Source organism: Camelus dromedarius, chromosome 11, assembly GCF_036321535.1.
Source record: "Camelus dromedarius isolate mCamDro1 chromosome 11, mCamDro1.pat, whole genome shotgun sequence".
Classification (NCBI taxonomy): domain Eukaryota; kingdom Metazoa; phylum Chordata; class Mammalia; order Artiodactyla; family Camelidae; genus Camelus; species Camelus dromedarius.
The window spans coordinates 10,842,409-10,862,036 of record NC_087446.1 but is presented as its reverse complement, the minus strand read 5'-3'; the positions used below and the strand labels follow the sequence as shown (position 1 = coordinate 10,862,036).

General features: G+C 56.0%; 1 protein-coding gene across 2 annotated transcripts; it reads left to right on the top strand.

The window, feature by feature from the left end:
• The first annotated feature begins 407 nt into the window (after window positions 1-407).
• Window positions 408-17,345, top strand: MCM5 (minichromosome maintenance complex component 5). 2 transcript variants are annotated; one of them, XM_031463164.2, is made up of 17 exons: window positions 408-515; window positions 762-936; window positions 2,057-2,183; window positions 2,269-2,397; window positions 4,658-4,830; window positions 6,408-6,563; window positions 8,134-8,300; window positions 8,752-8,923; window positions 9,443-9,554; window positions 10,797-10,940; window positions 11,252-11,317; window positions 11,549-11,725; window positions 12,107-12,219; window positions 13,529-13,657; window positions 14,627-14,769; window positions 16,049-16,176; window positions 17,037-17,345. In XM_031463164.2, exons 2-17 carry the CDS (start codon window positions 770-772, stop codon window positions 17,136-17,138), a joined length of 2,205 nt encoding a protein of 734 aa, XP_031319024.1. In that variant the 5' UTR covers window positions 408-515; window positions 762-769; the 3' UTR covers window positions 17,139-17,345. The 2 variants fall into 2 exon arrangements, with proteins under 2 accessions (XP_031319024.1, XP_031319023.1); XM_031463163.2 differs by having other exon boundaries at window positions 515-589.
• The last annotated feature ends 2,283 nt before the right edge of the window (window positions 17,346-19,628 follow it).

The following is a 19,628-nucleotide window of genomic DNA, read 5'->3' as shown; positions in this document are numbered from 1 at the left end:
TTTTTCCGCCCCGTGGCTCTGAAGGGAGTCATTTCCTCCCGAGACTTCGAAAAAGGCTTAAGAAGAGTACACAAAACAGCCCTCGGCCCGCCCCTCGGCCCGCCCCTCGGCCCGCCCCTCGGCCCGCCCCTCGGCCCGCCCCTCGGCCCGCCCCTCGGCCCGCCCCTCGGCCCGCCCCTCGGCCCGCCCCTCGGCCCGCCCCTCGGCCCGCCCCTCCGCCATCTTGGCGCCCCGCCCCGCTGCTTCCTCCGGGTCAGTTTCGCGCCAAATTGTACGGCAAGCAAAATGGAGCCCGGAAGGAGGCGAGGAGGCCTGACGTCATGAGCCCTGCAGCCAATCCGCCTTGGCGGCAGGTCCGGTAGGCGGGACTCGCGGGCGCAGAGCAGTCCAATCACTGGCCGAGGGGCTCTGGTTACCCAATGAGAGCGCAGCGACCGCGGCGTCCAAACGCGGCGTCTCGTTTTTCCCGCGAAACTCGGCGGCGGTCCGTGGGGGTTCCTGTCTCTCGGGTTCCGGTGAGTGCGGGAAGGGAGAGGTGAGGCCGGCGGGGCTGGGAGTGGGCACCTGGGAGTCTGCACTTGACGGCGCAGTAAGGCAGTGGTTTCTCCTGGGAGAACTGGGGTCGGGGTCTGGGAGGCGGAACCGGGCTCACACCGCCCCGCATTCGGAGCGGAGGACACGGGTGTCGGAGGGTTTGCCGCGCGCGCGTCCCCCTCCACACTCCCCCCTCCGCCTGCTCCAGCTCCTTGTCCCCGCACCAGGTGCAGTCATGTCGGGCTTCGACGACCCCGGCATTTTCTACAGCGACAGCTTCGGGGGCGACAACGCGACCGATGAGGGGCAGGCCCGCAAGTCGCAGCTGCAGAGGCGCTTCAAGGAGTTCCTGCGGCAGTACCGAGTGGGCACCGACCGCACCGGCTTCACCTTCAAATACAGGTGCGGGCGGGAGATGCGGTCCCAGCGGGGCTTTGTCCGCTCACTGGGGCCCCGCACCCCGGTGGAATACGGTTTTTGTACGTTTCATATCTGAGGTTAACTTTTGAGTGAGTCTCGGGGCCCTTTGGTTCTTTTTCCAGGTCTTGTTCCTATTCATCTGCTTCTCACTGTCCTTCCGTGTAATGTCCGTGATAGCTTGTAAACCAAGTTCTCTGTGGGTGCCAAAGGTGAAGATGGTAGTTAGGTTTACTTCACTCCTTCCTTCCTTCCTTCCTTCATTCATTCCACTCAGTCAGCTTTTGTTGACTGAGCACTTGCTGCATGCCAGGCACTGTTCCAGGTGCTGGGCTAAGCACTGAGTGAGTTTGGCAGGGTCCCTGCTCCTAGTCGTTGTACATTTGTGACATTTTGCCAGATCCTCATAGGCCTTTAAAATGCAGAGAATATGAGTTTACAGGTCCAGGCGTGGGCCTGATTGATCCTTAGCTGAGTGAGTTCCAAGTGACAGTCTCTGGGCCTCAGTTTCTTCATCAGTAAAATGGGCATAATCATGTTGCCTCCGTTTATTCACGTGCCTGATGTTATTAACCATCTCTGTGCCAGACCCTGAGATGCAAAGATGGAAAGATTCATACTGCTTGCCCTCAAGAAGCTTCTAAGTCAGTAGGACCAACAAATAAATTACAAGATAATGATTGTCTCAAAGGAGGAATGTTCAAGGGGAGTTAGGGAAGGCTCTCAGAGGAGCCCTCCAAGATCCAGCCATGTGCCTCGTTGGCCTCCAAAAAAAAGTTAAAGGCTCCGAGGAGCCCAGTGAAAGGACTGGTTTGCAGTGAGAGTCTCCCAGACAGCTGTGCACAGAACCCTGTCTGTGTGAGTGTTGAAACGTCCCTTGACTGTTTCGCAAATCGCTCCCACAGAACGTTCTTTGGAGGATGCCCTGTCGGCAGTGGGGAGCCTCTTCAGGGTTAAATAACAGAACCACCTGGACTAGATGCGTGTTTAGGAAGAGGAGTGGTGGGGCACTGGTGTGGGTAGACTCCGGGTGCAAGTGTACCTTAGCCAGTTTTGTTTTCTCTGTGTCTCTCCCCGCCCCTGCCCTACCACCTGCCCACTCCAGGGATGAACTCAAGCGGCATTATAACCTGGGGGAATACTGGATCGAAGTGGAGATGGAGGACCTGGCCAGCTTTGACGAGGACCTAGCTGACTACTTGTACAAGCAACCAGCTGAGCATTTGCAGCTGGTGAGTGGGACCCTGTTCTTGTGCCTCCCAGGCTGGGCTGGCCTTGCTCCAGGCACTCATAGCCTGTCCCCTTCCTCCTCTCCAGCTGGAGGAAGCTGCGAAAGAGGTGGCTGATGAGGTGACCCGGCCCCGGCCCACGGGTGATGAGGTGCTCCAGGATATCCAGGTCATGCTCAAGTCGGACGCCAGCCCGTCCAGCATTCGTAGCCTGAAGGTGGGTCCACTCAGAGGCCGCTTGGAGGGTGGCAGTGGCAATGGCTTCGGAGACAGGCAGACCTGGGTGCCCACTGTGTTGCCCTGAGGAACTCACTTGACATTTCTGAGCCTGTTTCCTCCTCTGAAAAATTAGCTCTTTGGACAGATGTTTGCTGAGCTCCTCCTGTGAGTGAGGCATTGAGTTGGGTCCTGGAGAAACAACGGTGAACTCAACGACAAGTTCAATGACAAGTTCCTGTCCTTCAGGAGTGGGTATCCCCCCAGAGGAGGCCGAGTAAACCTGTAAACATCACCCACGATTACTTCGTAAGAAGAATGGGAGAAGTCAGGAGGATGATGAGCAAGTGTGGAAAAGACAGAGAAGGCTGCTTTGAGGAGGGGATGTCTAAGTGAAGATCCAAGGACGGGGACCAGCAGCCAGCATTCCTAGGGCGGGGGACACAGCTGGTGCAGAGCCTGCGGGGCAAGGCAGCATGGCTGGAGGGTGGTGAGGAAGCAGGAGAGATTGGCAGAGGTGGTCTGCCATCCAGTCATTTCTTTGTTTTCGTCAACAAATACTGATTGAACGGCTGCCATGTGCCACTTGCTGGCCTAGACCCTCACCTGGTTCTGTGGAGCTTCTGTGGGAGAAACAGACAAGGAGCAGTGAGCTGATCTCAGGGACCATGACAAGAATCATGAAGAAAAGAAACAGAGGCAATGGGACAGAGGCTGGGGGTTGTAGGTGGCAGTCAGAGAAGCCCTCTCTGAGGAAGTGATGTTGGTGTAAGTTTGAGGGATGCAAAGCCAGCCAGGTGACAGCCAGAGAGAGGAGCGTTCCAGGCTCACGGATAAGCAGGTGCAAAGGCACTGGGGTGGGGGACAGCAGCAGGTGTCAAGGGACAGAAAGAAACCAGTATGGCTGGACCCTAGGGAGTGAGGGTTGGGGGAAAGGAAGGGAGGAAGTGGATGGAGAGACCCAATGGCCAAGGCCTTGGCTGCTGTGGAAAGGAGCTTGGATTGAGAGTTCAGTAGGAGACCAGGCTGATTCCATCTTGAAAAGCTCCTTCCGACTGCTGTGCGGAAGGAGAATTTATAAAACAGGCAGGAGTGGGAGGAAGCCAGGAGAGCCGTGAGGAGGAAGTGAGGTCCCGACATTGATTGTGTCACAAGGTGGTTGTGAGAAGCAAATGAAAGGACGCACGTGGCTGTGCCTGGCGAACTCTACAGTGGTGCCCAGATAGTGTCACCTCCTCCCTGTCACCGCACCAGAGGCCAGGAAGGCCAGGTGCTGGTTTTTGCTGGAATTCCTGTGTCCTGAGGCTCTGTTGGGGTCCCTGTCCAGCCTTCCTTGGTCAGCACGATGGCAGGTCTGTTCCAGAAGCAGGGCTAGGCTGTGGGTCTCATGGTTGTGGAATGTGTTGGCCTCATCTCTGCTCCCAGCACCAGGGAGGGACCTTGTGACCATGTGTGGAACTAAACCGAGTGTCACACGTTGGCCTGTCTGTGGAGGTGGCAGTGAACTGTTTTGTGGGGCAGCAGTTTCCTCGGAGAAGCCAGCCTCAGCCCGCCCCTCCCCCGCCCCAGGGACAAGCTTCCCATTCTCAGACTCTGAACGGCCTGCCTTGGGGGTCGGGTGTCCTGTAAGACGGGAGGAGCCCTCTCTAGAAGGAATGCTGGTCAGGTGTGGCTTGGGGGCTGAGGCCGCCCTAGTCCTTTCCAGCCCTGGGATTCTGGAGTGCTGGGACCCCCGCAGCTCGTAGACTGTTTTCCAGAAAACGACTTGGTGGTTTCAGCAGTTCCAGTGTTCCCCGGGCTGTGGCAGCCACGTGCGCCCCTGGCCTCACTTACTGGAGAGTGTGGGCCCAGCCCTCTTCCTGCCTTTCTCCCTCCTCCCCTCCACTGGGGGCATCGGCAGGAACCTGTCACCCACCTCTGTCCCCCAAAAAACTCCTGGGAGCAGGAAGAAAAGATGATGAAAGGGACTTTTCTTGTTTTTCACTTTTTGCGGTAAAAAAACACACCCATAGAAGTGACAAGAGTAGTGTAACAGGTTTCACTTATCTCCACCTGGATTAATACTGTTAATATTTTGCCTTATTTGCTTTCTCTGTTTTGTTTGTTTTTATTTTTTGCCGAAGTATTTTAAAGAAAGCTACTAACGTGGTCCTTGATCCTTAAGTATTTCCACGTGCATTATGAAAAAGAGATTTTCATACAGGATCGCAGGTGTCCCTGACTCCCTTTAGCCAACCACCCTCCCTGTGGCTCCGTTACAGTCGGACACGATGTCACACCTGGTGAAGATCCCCGGCATCATCATTGCCGCGTCGGGGGTCCGCGCCAAGGCCACCCGCATCTCCATCCAGTGCCGCAGCTGCCGGAACACCCTCACCAACATCGCCATGCGCCCCGGCCTGGAGGGCTACCCCCTGCCCAGGAAGTGCAACACGTGAGTGGGGTTGGCGCGGCTCTGCGGGGCTGTGGGGGTGACATCTGAGTGGAGGCGTGCAGGATGAGGCCAGCCTGCCCCACAGGCAGCGGGGAGGGTGCGGGCAGGGCTGTGCCTGGTGGGAGCTGATGGTTGGGAACTCAGGGTTAGGAACTGGGGGTGGTGTCCCTCCAGGGCACCCGGACCACTGTGCAGGGAGCTGGGGTTGGGAGTCCATCTCAAACCTTCTAAAGCAAACCGAGGGCGTGCCAAGGGCCGTGCCAGGCCCCATCGTTTACATGTTGCTGTGGCTGTACTACAGATGCAGGGTGTGCGGCCTCTTATCCCACAGAATGGAGAATACTCACCCTCTGGCTTCTTACAGAAAAGGATTGCTGACCGCCCTCCACCCCGATCGATCTTAAGGGCTCCTCCCTCTCTGGCTGCTGGGTCCCCTCAGCCTCCTGACCTCAGGGCTCTGCCACATTTCAACGTCAAGTCCCATGTCCGCCTGCACGGCCCTCGAGGTCTGCTCCCAGCTCCCCGCGGTTTCATGTCCTCCCTCCTCTCCTGGCCCGGCCTCGCTGCCTCCCTCCTGTTCCTGGAATACGCTCGTGTTGCAGGGCCTTGGAACTTGCTGTTTCCTCCACCCAGAACGTTCTTCCCCCCGACCTCCTCGGCCCGTGGCCTCACTCGCTCCGGCGGCTTTCTCCCAGGGCTGCCTCCACGCCCCTCCGTCTTAGGCTTGGAGCGCACGTCCCTCCCCCTCGCATCCCCGCTTCCATGACGGCACAGGGCTGCCTGTCGTTTTGTTATGTGGTTCTTTGCTGGTGGGTTTTCTCGTTCTCCGCTGATCAGAACTTGAGCCCCACAAGAGCAGGGGCTTTTCATCCATGGCCGTGTCCCCGGCACCTCGAATAGTGACCGGCACAGTGGTGCTTCGCTGTAACGTTCCCGTGGTGGTGGGATAATGGCTTCGTTACATGGAAGTTCAAAGGTGCTTAGAGCCCTGAGCGTGGTCTCCAGGGGCCTCACTGGGAGGAAGATCTGGGGCTTTGAGTGGGGTTTAAAAGATCAGTGGTGATTTGGCCCCTCTCTCACCTGTGTGGTCACTGAGTCTCCTCGGGAAGCTGGGAGTGTGGCTTGTCCGCCTCCCAGCAAGGTAATTTAAGAGCTTGTGTCAGGGGAGGAAATAGTGGTAGCATGCACGTTTAGCGTGCATGAGGTCGTGGATTCAAACCGCAGTACCTCCACTGAAAATAAGTAAATAAATAAACCTATTTATTTCCCCTCTCCTATGAAAATAAAAAAATAGAGTGATAAAAAAGAAATAGATAAGTAAAAAGACTAAAAAAATAAGTGAACCAAGGGTCTGGTGCCAGGTTTAAAAAAAAATCTTATAAAAAAAAAAGCCTCGTGCAGTCTGGTCTCCCCACCCTAACCTGGCTGCATCCGCCACAGAGCTGCCCTCCTTTAGGGCCGGTCCTGGAGACCCTTGGCTCGCTGCCGGCTAGTCCTGTCGCCGACTCTCGGGTTGGACTCCCTGGACTTTGAGCTCTCGGGGCCGCTCTGGTGACCCTCTCTCCTCCCCCGGACAGGGATCAGGCCGGGCGCCCCAGGTGCCCGCTGGACCCGTACTTCATCATGCCAGACAAGTGCAAGTGCGTGGACTTCCAGACCCTGAAGCTGCAGGAGCTGCCAGACGCGGTGCCTCACGGCGAGATGCCCAGACACATGCAGCTGTACTGCGACAGGTGAGCCAGCGGCCTATGGGCGGGCTCCCTGGCCGCGTCCCTAAGTCAGGTGCCCCTTGTAGACCACCAAGCGCGGCCAGGAGCGGGGGAGAGGATGCTAGTTAGGGAACACGTGCTCCGTGCTGGGTGCTTCCCTTACATTTCCCCTAATCCTCAGGGGCATGTCAGCCCCCGCCTGCAGACAAGGATGCGTCACCGGCTCAGTGAGTGGAGGGGCCTGGCTTTGAGTCTATGTTCTTCCTGGAGAATCCATCTCTCCAGCCCTGTTAGAACTGGGAGGCCCCAGACGGCACAGCTAAGACAGCCAGTGGCTGGGGGAGCCTCTTCCCAGCCTGACCCCCCCTGCCCTGGGCTTTCTGTTCCGATTCTTCCTTGGATTTTGCTGGGTGATGGGGGAGAGGGTGCTGGCCTGGGCCTGGTCTCGGGACCTGGGGTGAAGGTGTGGAGCTGTGGACAGAGGTCCCTAACCTGGGCTTGCACAGCCTGGCGTCGCGTGCAGGTGGCCTTTGCGTGCATGTTCTCTGAGCAGTGGACCCGTAGGTCACGTTAGCTTCCTCAGCGGCAGTGGAACGTGTAGGAGTCAGACTCCTGAGCAAGTCCCACGTGCTTGCTGAGCCTCAGTTTCCTTATTGGGAAAGTGGGGATCATGACAGGCGTCAGTCTCTCTCATCAGGATGCTGGGAGATTTCAACTGGAAAATGCATATTGAGTGTGGAGCATTAAAGCTTCTTTAATACAAATGGTATATTCGGTGTTTACTGGATCATTCAAGTGGTCTGTGATGTACAAAGTGAAGACATGGGGAACGGGAAGAGAGGAGTCAGGATCCTTTCCTAGAACATTAATAATGACAGTGGTGGTCTTTTATGGGCTGTGGCTCTTTCCGGTGTATAAAGCACTTTTGGGTCTTATACCCACAGCAGTTGAGCAGGTCAGGTCACTTTGTCATGCCCCTAGGCTCAGAGAGGTGCGGTGACTCTGAGGTCACATAGCTTCTAAGTGTCTGGGTACTGATACGTGCCCCAGTGTCTTCCACGCACCTGTAGTTCTGGCTGGAGGGCCTTGTAGACTTTCTGATTTCAGTGTCTTATTTTTTAAAGAAGAAATAAAAGTCCAGAGGCAAAATCACTTGGCTGAGCTCATGGAGCCATGAAGAGGCAGAAATGGAGGATGACCCTCGCAGGGAGGGCATGAGGGGGAAGGTTCCCCTGGGTTGGTGTAGGAGCCCTGGGGTGCATCCGACAGCAGATGTGATGGAGATGGGGCATCTGAGGGGCTGGGGTGGGCCCTGCAATGCCAACCAGCATAAGAGATAAGCTCTTGAAGGCTGTGGAAGAGTCTAGCAACCACTGTGACCAAGGATTGTTCTTCCAGCAGCTGGGCCGTCCACGCGTGGGCTGGGTTGTGGTGAGAGGGCGAGGGCCCTGTGGTGGTACAGGCTGGAGCCAGCTCAGGTCGTGGGGCCTCCAGTAGAGTTGCTAAGATGGACTGGGAGTGTGACGGGGTGGGTGGGGCCAGGGACTCCCTGTCCCCACCAGGCTCTCATCTTCTTTCTCCTTCCTCCTCTCAGGTACCTGTGTGACAAGGTTGTCCCTGGGAACAGGGTCACCATCATGGGCATCTACTCCATCAAGAAGTTTGGCCTGACCTCCAGCAGGGGCCGAGACCGAGTGGGCGTGGGCATCCGGAGCTCCTATATCCGTGTCCTGGGCATCCAGGTGGACACAGATGGCTCTGGTGAGTGGTTGTCGGGCCGTGTGCCGAGCCCCTGTCGTCCCTCCCCTGGGCTGTTGGCAGGCCTCCTGGTCTTCCTGTCTCCACCCTCGCCCCTACACCCTGTTCTGCACAACAGCCAGGGTGAGTGGTGCTGTCATAACCAAAGACACGTCATCACCCCCTGCCCAGTAGCAAAATGGAAGATGTCCCTGGGGCCTGGCTCTCCAACTCCTCAGACTGCTAGCCTCCCCCCTGCCCCCTCAGCACACATACTACTCATCCCCTCACTCACTGGACCCGGGAGCACACAAGCCCATCCTGAGGGGGAGAACTGGGGCCTCTGTCTTTGCTCAGACTGACGCTTGTGCTGTCCTGCTCCGAGGGCCCTGCCCTGGGTTGGGGCCTGGGTGGTGGGCTGCAGCAGGCTCTCCCTCATGGTTCTCATGCACCCTCCCTTCTCTGCCCCACCCAGGCCGGAGCTTTGCGGGGGCCGTGACCCCGCAGGAGGAGGAGGAGTTCCGGCGCCTGGCCGCCCTCCCTAATGTCTACGAGGTCATCTCCAAGAGCATCGCCCCCTCCATCTTTGGGGGCACGGACATGAAGAAGGCCATCGCCTGCCTGCTCTTCGGGGGTTCCCGGAAGAGGTGGGGTCTGGGCCCCTAGGTCCGCGGCGGGGGACGGGTGACTTGGCCCATAGGTGGGCAACTAATTGCCAGATGGCCAGGACTTACGCCCTTCATTTTTCCAGGACCGTTGGCCCTGCCTGCTGCTCCCAGGCACCCTCCCCAATTCCCAGGCTTGCTGTCTATGGGCTGGTGGCTAATTCATGCCCTCCTCTCCCGAGCGATCCCTCCGACCCCGACCCTGGCTATGGGGGGCTTGGCAAGTGTAGTGGGAAGAGCTCTGGGCTTGGAGTCAGGAGACTGGGGTTTACTGTGCGACATTAGGCAAGAGATATCATCTCTCTGAACCCAGGTCTCCACCTGAATAAGACAGGTGAAAACCTAACACGCAGGGGACATCACATGTTCTTTGGAAACTCTAAAATAGTGGAGGTACAGAAAGTAACGTTACTAGTAGCTACCAATTACTGCCGGCGCCGAGTCCCAGCCCTCGGGGATTCTCGCCTTGCTCACCTGGCCCACCTGCTTGTTCTCCCCCAGGCTCCCCGATGGACTCACTCGCCGAGGAGACATCAACCTGCTGATGCTGGGGGACCCGGGGACGGCCAAGTCCCAGCTGCTGAAGTTTGTGGAGAAGTGTGCTCCCATTGGGGTGAGCCTCCCGGACAGTTTTGGTCTATCTTGGCTGCCCTTGCAGGGAGGAAGGCTGCAGGCGGGCTGTGGAGGAGGGGGAGGCAGGAGACCAGCAGGGTGTGTCGGTTCGGGGCAGTGGGCGGAGCACTGGACTGGATGGGATCTGGGTCTCAGCCCAGCCAGTAGTTGGCTGTGGATCTTGAGTGAGTTACCTCATCCCCCTGAGCCTCAGTTTGTCCATCCACCTAGTCAGAGTGTCAATAACAGTCCTGGCTGAAGTCAGGCTTAGGCCCTGCTTGGAGTCCTTTCTTTATGTTTATTCATTTACTGCTCACCTCACCTCTGGGTGGTGTGTGCTCTTACCCTCTTTGATGGATGAGGAAACTGGGGAACAGAATAGCTCAGTGTTTGCCCAAGATCCCATGGCGAGTAAATGCTGGTCAGGGGATGCGAGCCCAGCTGTTGGGTCAGCCAGGTCCTCTGTGCCTCAGTGAGTGGGTCTGGGGGTCAGAGCTGGCGGGGGTGACTGCTGTGTCAGTGGGCAGGGTTGTGTGTGGGGTGTGGTCTCTGGGTGTGAGGAGCTGGGCCGGGTGACCTGTGCCAGTGCTGCCCTGTGGAAATCCACGTGGACCACAGATGTCAGCCTCCTGGGGATTGTACGTTTCCTAGTAGCCACTTTACGAAGTGATAGAAAATAGTGAAATTGATCTTCACCACATTCTGTTTGACCCAGTGTGTCTGAGACGTTATTTCAACGTGTAGCTTAATGTTACAAAAGCATGAAGGAGGGACTTCACGCTTTTTTCCCTTTAGCACTAAGTTTGAATTCCCTGTGTATTTTACACTTAAGCACGTCTGGCTTTGGACTGCTGCAGTTTAAGAGCTCAGTGGTAGCACGTGGCTCCCAGGTCTATACAAAGATGACAAGGGACTCAGGGTAGGGAAGCCTTTCCCTGGGAGTCAGGAGTCCACCCCAGCCCCGAGGCCCCCTAGAAGCATGCCACTCCTTTCCTCTGGGCCTCAGTGTGCTCCTCTGTGAGCCGGGCCCCTGAGGGCTGCTTCATGGGGCAATGGTAGGGCTCAGGTGAGTGATGGATGTGATCGCCTCCCCGGGGAGAACCTCCCGGCCAGGCTGGGATTGGCCAGGCTGGGGTCATCTGCTCTACAGCTAGCCATGATGTGTGACCTTGGGCAAGCTCCAGCCCTCGACACCCTTCGACTTACCAGTTGGGTCCTGACACCTCACGTCACCCTCTCTCAGGTGTACACGTCTGGGAAAGGCAGCAGCGCGGCTGGCCTGACAGCCTCGGTGATGAGGGACCCCTCATCCCGGAACTTCATCATGGAGGGCGGGGCCATGGTCCTGGCTGATGGGGGAGTCGTCTGTATCGATGAGTTTGACAAGGTGAGTCTGGCAGGGTGAGGTGGTTGTGGGCTGGGGGTGTGATCTGTGCTTGGAACACAGAAACCACTAGATCTGGAAACTTGTCTTCAGTCCCCGGGCCTGTCGCTTATAGGGAAGTTTCCACACCTGGAGAATGGGGAGAGGAGAGCCAACCCCACACAATTGTTGTCATGACTAGAGGTGACCCAGTCCTGCCATTGGCCTGGGACGGGGTCGGGACCCTAGAATGGTGGCTGCTGTAGGTTTTCCTGCTGCCGCCGCTCCCTGGTCCCCTTCCCTGGGCCTGGTGGATGTTTCTCTCTCCCAAACAGATGCGAGAAGATGACCGTGTCGCCATCCATGAGGCCATGGAGCAGCAAACCATTTCTATTGCCAAGGTGAGCAGCCTCCCTGGTCCAGGCTGATCCAGCCGGGCCCCAGGTACCGGGAGGGGCCAGGATCTGGCCGTGACCTCAGGCTGCCCTGAGCGGCCAGTGCTGAGGCCTGTTGGCCCGGCCTCTGTTGGCAGCAGCGGTGGTCCTGGAATCGTGTGTATATGTGTGGGTGTGCACCCTGAGAGGGCTGAAACCCCATATTCTCATCTCTGCTGCCCCTCGCTCCTCCCTCAGGCTGGCATCACCACCACCCTCAACTCCCGCTGCTCCGTCCTGGCTGCTGCCAACTCTGTGTTCGGCCGCTGGGACGAGACGAAGGGGGAGGACAACATTGACTTCATGCCCACCATCCTGTCCCGCTTCGACATGATCTTCATCGTCAAGGACGAGCACAACGAGGAGCGGGATGTGGTGTGTCAGGGGCGGGGCCACAGGGGCACTAGCCAGACCCACGCTTCTGGGGGAGGCCAGACCAGGGGTTTGGCCTGTGAGCGGGCCGCCTAGGAGGCGGGAGCTGTGGACTTCCAAGAATCCTGCCTCTCCTGCGTGTGATATGCTGTGACAGTCATTCCCTGGGCGTTGGTCCTTTGTATGTGAAATAAGGGGGTTACAAGTACTAGCACCCCAGTTCTGGTCGGTTAGTTTTTGAAAGGAGCTCAAGGGCAGATGTAATCCACAAGCCTTGAAGTGTGAGGCCCAGCTGGGTCCAGCTTCAGTGTCGTCAGGGTGCCTCTGTCTGCCACCTGACTTGGGAAGGCCTGCGGGCTGACCCAGTGTCCCTCCACCTCCCAGATGCTGGCCAAACATGTCATCACTCTGCACGTGAGCGCGCTGACCCAGACCCAGGCTGTGGAGGGTGAGATGGACCTGGCCAAGCTGAAGAAGTTCATCGCCTACTGCCGACTGTGAGTCTTGGATGCAGGCCACATGGGGGTGGGAGTGGGGAGGGATCCATTCAGGATGCCTGCGATGAGGCCCTTAGGGCCCTAGCTCTGCTCCTTCCGACCCTGCACAATCACTCAGTGGCTCTTGGCCTCAGAATCCCCATTTCAGAAACGGGGGGGGAGGAGGATTTAGATGCTCCAAAGACCTCCTTGACTCTGACATGCGGGGAGGCGGTATGGACACAGGCAATGCCTGCCCCCAGTGTGTGACCTTGGGTGAGTCCGTTGACCTTGGAGCCTTGCTTTCCCTGGGTTGTGGCCTAGGGTTTTAGTAAGGTTTGCACAAGATGATGAATAAGTGCTTGGCACAGCCCTGCACTGAGTGCACACTCAGTAAGTGGCAGCTGCAGCCTTATCGTTACTCTCACAGATTGCCTGTAATAATAGTCACACATAGAGTAATTATGCCAAATGTTATTGTGAGTCTTTTATGTGTAATTTTATCTCTCAAATCTATGAAGTTGGTGTATTATTCCATTTTACAGGTGGGGAAGCTGAGGCAAAGAATGGTTAAGTAGCTTGTCCAAGGTCACAGGCAGGAGGTAGTGGAGCCAGGATTTGAACCCAGGTACCTGGCTCCAGAGACTGTGCCTTTAGCCACCGCACCAAGATCCTAGACACATGCTTCTGTTGCCTCTTGTTGGAACTAAAACCCAAGGTGGAGAGATCTTCTGAGTGTCTTTCCGATGGGAGGTGAAATGCTGTATTTGGGCTGGTCCCTACTCACCCCCTCTGCCTGGGTGATGGGTGGTGCCGTGCCAAGTGGTACCTGGGTCTTCGTCACTGTTCGGAGCTCCTCATGGCCTCATCCTCAGGCTTGGGCCCTTGGGTGTGAGTCTGAGAGCCCTGGATTCTAGTCCCTCCTTGATAGCAAGTTCCAGGTAGCCTTGGGGAGTTTGCTCCCTCCCTCTGGCCTCTGTCTCATCATCCTCAGAATGAGGGTTGGCTTAGATGATCTAAGGCTTCCCCTAAATCAGTGACTGTTGGCGGGGAGCCCAGAATGGAGGGGATAGGGTGGGAGGAGATCCTGGGCAGACATCCCTGCTACCCCTGCGAGAGTCTGGCGAGCTCCCTGCCTCTGGACAGCAGTCACTGCCAAGCCTCTCCCAGGTGTCATTGTGCATCTTGCCCCTGAACACGTAGGGTGGAGGACTGCTGTGAGCCTGCTGGCCTGTGGGCCCCGGAAGTGTGTGTCTGCACGCTGGCCAAGGGCCAGGGCCGGGGTGGGTTCCTTCCCGCCCTCATGGCAGCTGATCCCCTCATCCTGCAGGAAGTGTGGCCCCCGGCTGTCGGCAGCGGCCGCGGAGAAGCTGAAGAACCGGTACATCATCATGCGGAGTGGGGCCCGGCAGCACGAGAGGGACAGCGACCGCCGCTCCAGCATCCCCATCACTGTGCGGTGAGCCAGCGGGCGGGCCAGGGCTGGGCCGGGTGATGGCCTCAATGTACAAGGTGCTGTGTGCCCAGCAGGGCCAGGGCCAGGGTGCAGGGAGGGAAGACAGTGGTCTCCCTGATTATCTGTATTTCTTGGTTTGTTTAGTGTTAAGAAAATCCACAACATTCTCTTCTGAATTCTGTTTGGCGTCCCTGCTGTGGGAAAGCCTGAGGGTGAGGGAGGGGCCAGGTGTGAGGGTCAGGAGACCTGATACCAGTCTCTAGCCCATGTGTGACTGCAGGGAAATGGCTTTCCTTCTCTGGACCTCACTTTTCTTGTCTCTAAACTCTCCTTACTCTTGTGAGTTTATACAGTACAGTAGAATGATTAAGAGCTTGGACCTACCTGGTTTGAATCTTGCTTCCAGCACTGATTAGTATAGAAGTGGACTTGACTGTATGTAATGGAAAACCCAAATAAAATAGCTTAAGTAAATTCGGAGTTTATTTCCCTCTACGTGAAAACGTAAGAGGGTTAGGTAGTCCAGGACTGTGTGGTGGCTCCTCAGTCATCAGCAGTCTTGGTTCCTTCAGGCTCACCCTTATTCTCATTGTTCAGGATGGCTGCTGGAACACCAGCCATCGCTTCCGCATCCCAGGTGTCAGGACTGGAAGGAAAAGAAGGGCCCATCATAAGGCCACTTCCTAAAATTCCTGTAAAATGTTTGGACTTAAAACTTACTGGGCATACCTTAGTCACACAGACACATGTAAATGGAAGAGAGGCCGAAAAATGTCTTTTAGCTGGGTGCCAGGTGCTGGAATAAAAATTGGGGTTCCATTACTAAGGAGGAAAGGGAGATGGATCATGGGGACAGCCAGCAGTCTCCCCTGTAGTCTTACTACCTTGGGCAGGCACCTCCCGGAGGTTGGGGTGGGACAGGGGAGGGAAGATGGTCTGAGGCCACCCTGGTATCCCATTGCTCCCACACAGGCAGCTGGAGGCCATCGTGCGCATCGCCGAGGCCCTCAGCAAGATGAAGCTGCAGCCCTTCGCCACAGAGGCAGATGTGGAGGAGGCTCTGAGGCTCTTCCAAGTGTCCACACTGGACGCCGCCTTGTCCGGCACCTTGTCAGGTGAGCAGATGTGGGGACACAGGCTTGGGTGGTCTTTGGGCTCCCAGCCTGGGACTCTGTGGGTGGGACTGCCGCCCCACCTGGTGAGGCTCCCATTCTCCTGGAGTGGGAATGAGATGGGGCGATGACCCAGCAAAGAGGCAAATTAATCAAGTTAAGGTGTAGAGTGCGGAGAGGAGAATTCCAGCAGGTTGGGCAAATTGGAGAGGGGTGGGGATGCCTCCCTGTTGGGTGGTCAGGGATGGCTTCTCCAAGGAGGAGGCAGGAAGGAAGGCGTGGGGTGAAGTGAGGACCTGTGGCCCCCTTCACCGCAGGTATAGGGAAGGTTGAGTGGCGAGACCCCAGGGACTGCAGGCTTGGCATGTTCAAGGGCCAGTGTGGCTGGAGCCAGGGAGGTGGGTCTGCTTACCCCACCCTCCCCTTGTTGAAGATAGCGCAGTCTCTGCCGTTCCTGTCCTATTAGACATTTGTGAGGGGCTTCCTGTCCCATTAGACATTTGCGAACAGAGCCCTCTCTGGGATTCTGAGGATACAGGGGACAGCTGTGATTTGGGGCAGTGAAATTGGAGTTGGGCTTTGCAGGCTGTGTAAGAGTTTGCCTTGCAGACTCAATTCTGCTTGGGGCCTCGAAGTCCCTCTCTGTGGCTTCCCCCACCACGGCCCCACCCTCTCCTTACTTAGCTGAAACACCAAGGTCCCCAGGTCAGCGGGGGAGACCCACGCTGCGGCAGGTGTGGGAAGTCACGAGCCTCCTGCTTGCCTGGGCCGCTCGGGTGCCTCACGGATCCGGTCTCCGGGGCAGCCTGCATGCGCTGCGGGGTCACTGCTGGGTCCCCTCCAGGTCTCCATCCTAGAGAGACTCCTCCCAGAAGTCGTCCCTGCTGCCTGTCCAGCTGCATGGGTCCACGTGCTGTCCCAGAGCCCTCTAGTGGCTGCTCGGCTCACCAGAATTAAAGAAAAAAGCTATGCCATGGCCTCCAGGGCCCACAGAACCTGGTGCCACTCTGGCCGTGTCCCCAGCCCCTGACTGGGTTGTGAACGAGGTGGGCGTATTTCCCACCTTTGTGCCTTTGCGCCAGCCATCCCCTCTGCCTGCAGTCTCCTTCCCCAAGGAGCTCTGTCAGTCATCCCCTAGGTCAGGCCCTGGCTTTGCCTGGCACGCTCTGTCTCTTCCTCTCATTTTCTCTTTGGGGCCCGGTTTACTCTTCCTGGGGCTCAAGGCCCCCGTCTCTCCCAGCCTTCACTGAGGACACACTGACCTCCCTCCTCACGCCCACAGGGGTGGAGGGCTTCACCAGCCAGGAGGACCAGGAGCTGCTGAGCCGCATCGAGAAGCAGCTCAAGCGCCGCTTTGCCATCGGCTCCCAGGTGTCGGAGCACAGCATCATCCAGGACTTCACCAAGCAGGTGGGCCTTGCCTGAGGCCAGGTGGGGTAGGCTGGGGGCGGTGCTCCTGCAGGCTCCCCGCAGCCTGGTTCCCATGCACCCAGCACAGCATCCTGTTGCTTGGCATACAGGCCTGGGAGGGGAGGGGGTGGCTGTTCCTTGGCTCAGACCTGTTCCCAGTGTTCCTCCCCTGGCGACTGCTTCAGTCTGGGGCAGGGATACTTCCTCTGTCTAACCAGAGGGAGAGGACAGGTGGCAGAGGTGCTGGTGGAACCTCCCAGGCTTCCCAGCCCTCCTGTCTGTCCTTTCTCCTCACTGCCTGGTCTTTGGGGGTGGGGGGTGAGCCAGGAGGGCAAGCCATCCAGCTCTCTGGGGACAGTGTGCCTGACCCCATGGTGAGGTGATGGGCATTCTAGATGCTGTGGAGCGCTTGTTAGCATCTTTGAGGTCACAGGAAGAATCCCAGTTTGGGGCCTCAGCTCCCTCTCACGTGCATCGTCTCCTCTTGATCCATAGAGCAGTTCTGCGCAGTAGGTGGTACCATGCCCATTTGAGGGGTGAGCAGGCTGAGACTTAGAGAGGTTTGGGGGTGTCAGGAGCTTGGGTTCTAGAAACAAATGCACTCAGTTGAAGTCTCAGCTCTGCTGCTTAATTGCTATGTGACCTTGAGCAAATGTGTGAAGACTTAGAAGAGTGCCTGGCACGTAGTAGGTGCTCAGGAAGTGTGAGCCCTTCTTGGATCCGGTCAGATGGGGTGACAGCTGCAGGGTCCCTGTGAGCAGGGGGTGCCTGGGCTCCCCTGGGGCTCCTCAGGTTCCAGTGGTGGGGTGTTTGGAGTCCCCTCGGAGGCATGTGCCTGCATTCAACCTTGTGTCCTTCAGAAATATCCGGAGCATGCCGTCCACAAGGTCCTGCAGCTGATGCTGCGGCGTGGCGAGATCCAGCATCGCATGCAGCGCAAGGTTCTCTACCGCCTCAAGTGAGCGGCGCTGCGCCTCCTCCCGCCCCTCCCGCCACAGGAATGCCGCCACCATCACGTCCGCCTCCCCACTGCCACCTTGAACTTCCCATGCATTCTGGATGCAGGGACCGTCGTCCTGCCTCACTGCCTTCCGTGTCTGCCTCGGCCACAGACCCAGGAAATGTGCCTTTGGAGTTTATTGAAATAATAAAGCTGTGCTGTGTTTGGATATCTGCGGGCTTCTGCCCTGGGTGGCCTGTCACCCCACCCTGCCCTCGTGGGGCAAGGACAGGCTTTGGAGCCTGACAAATCTGGGTTTCTGACCTGCTCTGCCTCTCGGGCTCCTGGGCACGGCACTCACCTCTGTGCTCCGGACCTTCCCCGGCTCAGTGGGGAGGGTCCTGCCAGTGTCTTGATGGTGCTGGTGAGAATCCAACAGGACCCAGGGTGTGTGGGAGTGCCTCGTAAAGCAGGTCGGTTTGACTCGCCTCAGCTGTTCCCTGGCCGCTTAGTGGGTGGGCAAGGCTGGAGGCATTTGCATCAGACTGGCTGGATTCACGACCCTCTCTGAGCCTCAGTTTCCCAATCTGTAAATGGGGGCGACACCAGTGTCTCCTGCACAGGGTTGTGCTTAGCATAAGTGAGCTACTGCTAGTGACGTGTCCAGGAAGGGCCAGGCAGTGTGGAGAGACTGATGGCTTTTGTGTTCAGGGGCATGGATTCCCACTGGGCCTTAGAGCAGAGTAGGTAAGAGCAGAAGGTGCTGGAACTCTGTAGACTGCTTCTCCCCAGTGGGACCACCCACAAAGTGTGTGGCCGTGAGTGAGGCACCTGACTTCCTGGGCCCAAGTTTGTTTTTTTGGATATGCCATAATTTATTTTGGCATTTCCTCCCCCTCCCCTTTGGTCTGGTTAACACGCATCACCACACATAGTTAACACACTTCTTTTCTTGTGATAAGAACTAAGATCTATTCTCCGTAACAGCTTGCAGATATCTATTATATATTATTAACTACAGTCACCATGCTGTACATTACGTCTCTGTGACTTATTTTCTAAGTGGAAGTTTGTACCTTTTGACCCCCTTCACTCGTGCCGTCTCTGCCACCCCCCACCTCTGGCAACCATCAGTCTATTCTCCATCTCTGAGCTTGGTTTTTCTTTGTTGTTGTTTCAGGCTCCACATGTCAGTGAGGTCACGCGGTATCGTTCTTTCTGTGCCTTGTTTAGCTTGTCTTAACAGTTCTCTCAAGGTCCGTCCACGTCACAAGCGTCAGGATTTCCTTATTTTTTTTTAATGGCTGAAAAGTACTCCGTCGTGTACACACAGCACATTTCCTTTATCCTTTCATCCATCAGTGGACACTTAGGTTGTTTCCGTAGCTTGGCTGCTGTAGGTAATGCTGCAGTGAACGTGGGGGTGCAGGTATCTTTTCAAGTTAGTTGTTTCTGTTTTCTTTAGATACATACCCAGAAGTAGACTGCTCGATTGTAGGTAGTTCTAGTTTTAATTTTTTGAAGCACCTCTATACTGTTTTCCACTCTGGCTGCACCACTTTACCTTCATACCAGTGGTGCACAAGCGGTCCCCCTTTCTCCACATCCTCACCACCGCTTGTTACTAGTTGTCTCTTTGATAATAGCCATTCTAACAAGCATGTGGTGGTGTCTCCTTGTGGTTTTGATTTGCATTTCTCTGATTAGTGATGTTGAGCATCTTTTCATGGACCTGTTGGCCATCTGCATGTCTTCCTTGGAAAAATGGCTATTCAGATCTACCCATTTTTTAATTGGATTGTTTGATTTTTGCTATTAGTTGTATGAGTGTTTTTTTTTTTAAATATATTTTGGGTATTAACCCTTTATCAGATACCATTTGCAAACATTTTTTCCTGTTCCATCGGCTGCCTTTTCATTTTGTTGATGGTTTTCCTTTGTTGTACAGAAGCTTTTTAGTGATATAGCCACACTTGTTCATTTTTTTGCTTTTGTTGCTTTTGGTGTCAAACCTCCCAAATTATTGCCAAAACTGATGCCAAGAAGCCTACTGCCTATGTTTTCTAATAGGAATTTTATGCTTTCAGGTCTTAAGTTTAAGTCATTGATCCATTTTGAGTTAATTTTTGTGTATGGTGTAAGATAGTGGTCCATTTCATTCCTTTGCATGTAGCTGTCCAGTTTTCCCATCACCATTTAATGAAAGAGACTGTCCTTTCCCCATTGTGTATTTCTGGCTCCTCTGTTGTAAATTAACTGACCGTTTATGAGTGGCTTTATTTCTGGGCTCTCTATTCTGTTCCGTTGATTTGCGTGCACCTGAGTTTGTCAGTAAACTGGGGGTCATAGGAGTCGTCACCATCAGTTGTGAGATTGAGTAGCAGAAAGTGCTAGTTAACAGTAATATTCGAGAAAATCAACAATGCTCGTTTTTTGGTCATTATTTTGCCTCATATTGAAATACCAATGTGAGTATATCTTGTTTTTAAGAAGGTAGAATTCACAAAATTAA

What these genes read in the sequence shown, in the direction of transcription:
- MCM5 (XM_031463164.2), top strand. Translation starts at nt 770, where the DNA reads ATGTCGGGCTTCGACGACCCCGGCATTTTCTACAGCGACAGCTTCGGG. An exon ending in GGTGGACACAGATGGCTCTG is followed by an intron (nt 8,301 to 8,751) that starts GTGAGTGGTTGT and finishes TGCCCCACCCAG; the next exon opens with GCCGGAGCTTTGCGGGGGCC. An exon ending in AAACCATTTCTATTGCCAAG is followed by an intron (nt 11,318 to 11,548) that starts GTGAGCAGCCTC and finishes CTCCTCCCTCAG; the next exon opens with GCTGGCATCACCACCACCCT.